The sequence below is a fragment of the Barbus barbus genome (genome assembly GCF_936440315.1).
Source record: "Barbus barbus genome assembly, chromosome: 20".
Lineage (NCBI taxonomy): Eukaryota > Metazoa > Chordata > Actinopteri > Cypriniformes > Cyprinidae > Barbus > Barbus barbus.
In genome coordinates, this window is record NC_136748.1 from 10,684,614 (window position 1) to 10,692,810 (window position 8,197).

At 38.6% G+C, this 8,197-nt stretch overlaps 1 protein-coding gene across 1 annotated transcript in view; it reads right to left on the minus strand.

Annotated features, from left to right (window-relative positions):
• LOC306886366 (uncharacterized protein) overlaps positions 1 to 8,197 on the minus strand; it is a 52,046-nt gene extending 43,849 nt beyond the window's left edge. The window contains exons 1-2 of the mRNA XM_079443400.1: positions 7,918 to 8,197; positions 1,302 to 1,371 (exon numbers count right to left, since the gene is read on the minus strand). Of these exons, the coding sequence (XP_079299526.1) occupies positions 1,302 to 1,371; positions 7,918 to 7,964 (117 nt within the window). The 5' untranslated portion in view covers positions 7,965 to 8,197. The remainder of the gene's footprint in view (positions 1 to 1,301; positions 1,372 to 7,917) is intronic.

Consider the following 8,197-nt stretch of genomic DNA (forward strand, 5'->3'; position numbering starts at 1 on the left):
TGCAGCGTGAACAAATAATACAATATGAAAATGTGTTTCTTGCTGTTTTTACTGTCAGCCTTCCACGCTTGTCTTTATGTCAGCCCGTCTTTTCCCTTGAAAACCATTTTACTTTCTTTAAAAAAAGCTGGTGGAAAGTAAGTATTTATCTTGCTCTCGTGCTCACAGCAGGTGACCAGATGTGGCCTCTACCATTTCATTAATCCATTAATCAAGTGCTGAATGGAAGGGAGTGTTTCCTGCTTCAGACGTAAGAATGTGTCTATACATTTGAGACACAGTTACATTAAAAGCCATTTCAGATACATTCATTTGAAATAGATTTTTATTTGTAACAATGTAAAAGTCTTTACAGTCACTTTTGATCAAAGTAAAGCATCCTTGCTGAATAAAAGTATTAATTTCTTCTAAAGAAAAAAATATTTTACTGACCCCAAACTTTTGAACAATAGTATTTATTTTAGTACTATCAAAATTAGCACATTAACGCAAGTGATTAATTTTTCCAGTTTAATGGAGCTAGGGTTGGCCACCCCACTCACAACTGCTGCTTGTCTCTTTTCTTGACAACAATTGCGCTTATTTAGATGCAGAACGTCTTTACAACAATATCAAAGAGGAGACTTTTCAGACGTGAACTTCACTTCACCTCAGCGAGAGGCACTAGTTAAACAAGAGCAGAAGCGTTACAGGTGATGAGGAGCTTCGGTAGAACAACGGTGAACTGTGGTCGGATGAGATGTTGTCAGGCCGGCCATATGTCAGTAAAAATAAATCTTCTTGTCCTGTCAGACGTTACACTGTGCTTGTAGTGCATGCTCTTCAATTGCACACACAAAACAGTGGTGCGCTGTAACCGGTCTCATTTCATATTAAAGCGCAAATGAAACAAGCATGCGTATCACGTTCAGCAGCGGCAGCTCTTAAAGTAATAGCAGCCAAATAACCTACTAACCCAGCTGCTGGGATATCTCTTAATCAAAGAACAAAAAACTGAGAATGTGCTGATTGTTCAGGTTTTTGGGATTTTCATGTTTATGCTTTTCATAAACGGAATAAATAAACAAATGAGTAATCCAGCAGGAAGAGAATCATTTTCACTATCAACTTCCTGTTGCTGAGATACTGCAAGTAGCCATCTAACCCTGACACCGCCTCCTCTTTGAACTCTTACAACAATGTCAACAACTGACAATTTCTGGTGCAATTTAAAAAAAAAGGTACTTTCTGGCATCATAAATATTCCATAAATGATCATAAATATTACATATGAACTAATATTTAAACAAAAATGGACCTACCTTCACATTTCGGACCCTCACCACCTTGTCTTCCACTTGTACAGCTAATCGTCCTCCATCCAGACTCTCCCTGCAGAACAAAAACAAACACACTGATATTCAAGACACTGCACAGAGCACTGCTAAGTAGACATTTATAGAACAACCATATTCATTTTTTTTTTGACAAACTAGTGCCTTATTAAAAGTTCATGAATCTTAAAACAGGCTAAAGGCTCAGTAATTACTGAACATGTGAATAGTGTAGAATAACAAGTTCCCAGTGTCAGAAAATAATCAAGGCTTGAAGGGGAAATGCCATTTAAAGTGTCAAATATGACCTAGTTATTTGAAATATGCAGGCAAAAATGCCCTTCCTTTGTTCTTACACTATCGTTCAAACGTTTGGAGCATGTATTCATTTTTTTTTTTTTTTAAAGACTTTAATACTTTTATTCAGCAAGGATGGATTAAACGGATCAAAAGTGACAGCATAGACACTTACAATGTTACAAAAGATTTCTATTTCAAATAATTGCTGCTCTTTTAAACATTCTATTCATCAAATAATTCTTAAAAAAAGTGCAAATATAAGTAAAATCTTTTCCCTAAGATAATAGACTTTAGACTTCTTAATTGATATTTTACTTTTTTGTTTTTATATTGCATGGTTTGATTCGCTCCAGGTTAACCATAATCCTTCTACAATCCTCAGAGGCATGTTTATTTGGCTGCGATCATATCCAAGCCCATATTCAGACAGGGCAGTGGAGTGAGAGGCCGGGGGTCTGGAGGATTCGTCTGCACAGCTCTGCTGCGCAGCATGAGAAGGTCAGAATCAAATGAAAACAGACGGCTGAAAACTGCTCCATGAGCCGCACAGCTGAGCTGAAGCAGGTGTGTGCGTGAGCGTGCAGGATGTGTCAGTGTGTGAGAGAGCAGCGAGGACAGCTGTGCAATCTCTCCAGTATCAGGTTCCAGATAAAACTGATGCAAGAGAATGAAATCCAGTGTAGGAGCACGGGTGTGTACAGATCTAAACTCTGACAACGTGTGCAGGCCGGGGAAGGCCTTGTTTGTCTAAACTTCATCTCACAGTGTGTCATTTTTCAGTGTTAAAATATGTTTTCCTATTTAGTTTAATGCGCACACACAACTATAAGTAAGCTATTCGTACAGTATGTGGACTTTCACACTGTGGCCGGAGGTTCGGTGGGCGCTAAAGAAAGTGAACGTCAGGAAAGCAGCCGGACCTGATGGGATAACAGGCCGTGTTCTGAGGTCCTGCGCTGAACAGCTCGCTGGTTTGTTCACGTCTATCTTTAATGAGTCCCTTGCTACCTCCGTAGTTCCCACCTCATTTAAAAAAGCCGTAATAATCCCTGTGCCTAAGAACAATAAACCCTCTTGCCTGAATGACTATCGCCCAGTTGCCCTCACATCTATAGTCATGAAGGTTTTTGAGAGACTTGCAAAGAGCCACATTTGCTCCTCCATACCTGATACTTTGGACCCTCTTCAGTTTGCCTATCGCCCAAACAGATCTACGGACGATGCCATCTCTCACGTCCTCCACTCTTCCCTCACACACTTGGACAGCAACAATGGGAATTATGTAAGGCTGCTATTCATTGACTATAGCTCAGCTTTCAACACTATAGTCCCCATCAAGCTGGCATCTAAACTCACAGACCTCGGCCTAAACTCCTCACTCTGTGACTGGATTCAAGACTTCCTCACCGGCAGACCTCAAGTGGTGAAAGTTGGCCAGTTCACCTCAAACTCCATCACCCTGAACGTAGGAGCCCCACAGGGCTGTGTCCTGAGTCCCCTGCTCTACTCTCTCTACATGCATGACTGCGTGTCCTCTCACAGCTCCACATCTATTGTCAAATTCGCTGATGATACTGTGGTTCTGGGCCTCATCTCCAACAACGATGAGACCGCATACTTGGATGAGGTAGAGAGACTCACATCATGGTGCCAGGACAACTGTCTCTCTCTGAATGTGAGCAAAATTAAAGAGCTGATCATGGACTTTAGGAAGAGACAGCAGCAGCCCTACACACCTCTTATGATCAGTGGGACCCCTGTGGAGAGGGTGAGTAGCTTCAAGTACCTCGGTGTAAACATCTCCGAGAACCTGACTTGGACTACACACATCCAAACACAGGTTAAGAAAGCCAGGCAAAGACTGTACCATCTGCGACAGCTGAGGAAATTCAGGGTCTCACCAGCAATCCTGAAAACTTTCTATTCAGGGACCATAGATAGTGTATTGACTCAGTGCATCTCAGTGTGGTATGGAAACAGCTCCAATCAGGACTGCAAAGCACGAGAGTTGTGCGCTTAGCTGAGCACATCTCAGGGTCTGCTCTCCCCTCTCTCCAGGACATCTATCTCAAACGCTGCAAAAATACAGCTGTCAAAATCATCAAGGACTCAAATCACCCTGGTAACCGTCTATTCACTTTGCTTCCATCTGGTAATCGCTTCCGTAGCCTGATGGCAAAAACTGAGAGACTTAGGAGGAGCTTCTTCCCCCAGGCCATCAGGCTCCTAAACTCTAACTCTGTGTCATAACATCACTTGACTCCATGTTAATATCAATATATCAATAAGCTATTCATAATTTTTTCTACCTCATATTGCTGCTATTTAAATACCCTGTACAACTTTTTTGCACATTCTCTTGCACATTCCTGTTATATTACTATTTGTCAACAACATACTGACCTGCATATTTATATTTTTTATCTTTTATTTTATTTTATTCTTTTTTTTTTCTACTTTTCTTTTTCTTAATATTTGTATTCTTTATAATTGCACTGTCCTTGGAGCGGACCTGACTTACATTTCACTGCTGGTTATAATATACTGTATAATTGTGTATGTGACGAATAAAAATCTTGAATCTAGGCTCTGAGGTGCTTTCAAAACACTGTCTACGTCAACTTCTGACTCAACCAATGGTGTGGGTTTGGGGCAGTACTACCTGTTTGTTGTTGATGTCAGTTATTATGGGACTAAAAATGAAGTGAAAAAGTTTGTATAAATTGATGATTATAAATTGATGAGAATCAAGATGTTCAGGTCCACCATGGGATGGGTGTTAAACTTAAATATTAATAATAAATAACACTTAAAATCATAATAAGTATAATAATAATTATTATTATAAAATTACTACTACTACTACTACTAATAATAATAATAATAGTATAATTATTATTGTTATTTATTTATTTTTGCTACTTAATATTTTTTGGAAACTTTGATACACTACCATTCAAAAACTTGGGGTATGAAAGAAAAATAAATAAATATTCATTCATTCATTAATTAAAAATATAAATTAAATTGATCAAAAGTTCTCAGGAACCACACTCCAGTGGTTTGAGTCTTACCTCTCTGATAGGTCCTTCAAAGTATCTTGGAGAGGTGAGGTATCCAAGTCGCAACATCTAGCTACTGGGGTGCCTCAGGGCTCAGTTCTTGGGCCACTTCTCTTTTCTGTCTACATGGCATCACTAGGTTCTGTCATTCAGAAACATGACTTTTCATATCACTGCTATGCTGATGACACTCAAGTCTACCTCTCATTCCATCCTGATGATCCGACGATAGCTGCTCGCATCTCAGCGTGTCTAACAGGCATTTCTTGCTGGATGATGGACCATCACCTTCAACTCAACCTAGCTAAGACAGAATTGCTTGTAGTTTCAGCAAACCCATCGATTCATCACAATCTCACCTTCCAGTTAGGCTCATCTACCATTACTCCTTCAAAAACAGCCAGAAACCTTGGCGTTGTGATTGATGATCAGCTGAATTTCTCAGACCACATTGCTAAAACTGCCCGGTCCTGCAGATTTGCATTATACAATATTAAGAACATCAGGCCCTGTCTCTCGGAACATGCAACACAACTCCTTGTTCAGGCTCTTGTTCTGTCCAGACTTGACTATTGCAATGCTCTCTTGGCAGGTCTTCCAGCCAATTCTATTAAACCTCTACAATTAATCCAAAATGCCGCTGCAAGATTAATCTTTAATGAGCCGAAAAGAACGCACGTCACGCCTCTGTTCATCAATTTGCACTGGCTACCAATAGCTGCTCGCATTAAATTCAAGGCATTAATGTTTGCTTACAAAACCACCACTGGCTCTGCACCCTTTACCTAAATTCATTATTTCAGACCTATGTGCCCTCTAGAAGCTTGCGTTCTTCAAGTGAACGACGCATTATTGTGCCATCCCAAAGACACACACAAACACTTTCATGGACTTTTTCATTAACTGTTCCCATCTGGTGGAATGACCCGCCCAACTCAATCAGAGCAGCCGAATCCTTAGCCATCTTCAAGAAATGGCTTCATCTTTACTTGACCCTCTAACTCTAGCACTCTCTATTCTAATTTTATTTTATCTATATGTCTTTTTATTTAAAACAAATATGTAAAATAATAATAATAATAATAATAATTATCTGTACTGCGTTAAGCTAACCAAGATTTGTAATAGCACTTGCATGTTGTTGCTCTTTTGTTTGCTTTGATTGCTTCTTATGTCTTCATTTGTAAGTCGCTTTGGATAAAAGCGTCTGCTAAATGACTAAATAAAATAAATAATAAATAAATAAATAAAAGTGGTACAGATATTTACAATGTTGTAAAAAGATTTCTATTTCAAATAAGTGTTGTTCTTTTGAATTTCTTTATTCAAAAAATCTTTAAAAAATATATATATGTATCATGATTTCCATAAAAATATGTTTCCAACATTTCTAATAATTAAAACAATTATTAATAAATTATTACTAATAATAGCTGGCAAATAATAAGCCCCCGATACAGCATATTAAAATGATTTCTGATGGATCATGTGACAATGCTGAAAATTCAGCTTTTCAATCACAGGAATAAATTACTAATTGAAACATATAACATACATAACATAAATTGAAAACAGGTTTTCCAATGGTAGTATTATTAATAGTAACCATATTCACTAAATGATTTTAATCAAATAAATGCAGCCGAAATTTTTCAAATCAAAAATCCAAACTTTTGACCAGTAGTGTATATGTATCAAATAAAAATTATTAAAAATAGGCCTACTACATGTTACTTCAAGTTTGAGGATGGGTTCCTATGACTCTGTTTGACTTTTAACCAGTAAGAACAGCCTAGAAACCATCTAAAATACCCTAGCAACTGCACAGAAGCACACTAAAAGCCATTTGGAGCACATTAGCAACCCTAGTGTCATGGCAAGTTTTTTGCGCCAATTTTTATTTGAAAATGTAAAAAAAATATATATATATATGTATATATATATATATATAATATCAACCTATTTTCCAGTTTTGTTTGCTGCAGATAATGCAGCAGATGTTACACACCTTTAAGCAATGGACCTTCCCACTGAATGCTCAGAGTTATGAAGCTCTTAGCTTGTGTAGTACCATGTGGGTCTGTTTCACTGTGCCAATGATGAATGGAGGCCCTAGTACCCACAACCACAACAGCCTGCTTCGCCTGTCAGCGTGTGTGTGTGTGTGTATACATACTTTTGCCTAGAAACGGTGCATTTTATAACAATCGGTGGAAAGAAAAAATAACTTTGTTTACAAACTTATATTTCTGTGCCATTCCCACACAATTCCTGCCATCTGCAGCAGCTAAAACCAAACTCAAACAGAAGTCATATTTTTTTAGACAAAGCACAAAGTACATAGTCACATATTTATTATGCGCATACTCATAAATCCAATGGCCTGCTTGTTAAAAAGCCATGTTCATTTGCACAATAGAGACGGACAGCCGTGAAGTCGTCCTTTGTGATGCACACACTTCAGGGAGACTCTTTAAATGTCAAGGGCAGCAGCTCCGGCCAAACACACGCAAACAGCTTTGTGTGTCAATCTGGGAGGAGTTTCTTTACCCCCCTGTCCAGCACCCACATACTGTAGTAATTTGGCTAATGCTGGAGGGTGGGGCAGTGGGCTCTCATGAGGCAAACTCTGTGTACAGGATACCCCCCTTTTTAAAAAGTTAAAGCAAAACACATCCATTAGATTTTACTGATGCAACACATTTGTAATGCAATTCTGTAAAATTGATACAAACAAGACATTGCAATTATACAGTACTGTCAGTTTCTTTGGGGGAAGGGGTTTTAAGGGGATTCAAAGAGATTTTTGGAGATTATGGTATATTTATCGGGCACCAAAAGAGCATTGCTCAATACAACTTCATGTGCATTGCTTACGCATTATCTTCATGTATGCACTGCTTATGCATTATATATTTAATGCATGCTTATGCGCTGTTTTTGAATATGCTATCATTCTTTTTTATCTCTAGATTGACGTGTTAAAAATTTAAAAGACTTGCATATATAGTGCATCATATAGATTTGCAATATAATGAGTTGTGTAAATGCAGAGCTCGCGCAATAGTTTTATTGATCGGCAGTTTATTTGTTTCAGTCGGCGCTGGTCTATTCCCAGACATAGCAACAGCACCAACAACTCAACGCTGTTTATAAACTCCTTATGACTCTATTCATTCGTTTTTATCGTGCACTTTTACAGATAATTAATGCAATATAAGATTCATGAAAGCTTATCGTACCTGGAGTTCAGTGGACGGACTCGAATCGCGACTTTCACGTTTGCCATTAGTTTGACACCGGGCGGAGGGAAACGATGAATTGAAGTTCAGCTGTCCGTTAGAGTCCATTTATTATACCCCTCCAGAGCACTGAATTATTCCGAGCAGAGTGAGGAAACCGTTTCATGTTATTGATATCGTCTAGACAATCACAGAGCACAGAATAAAGCCGCGGCCGCAGTTGAACTGCGCTGAAGCTTCCTGGCGTCTCTACTGGAGGGGAATTTACGAATCCTATTAT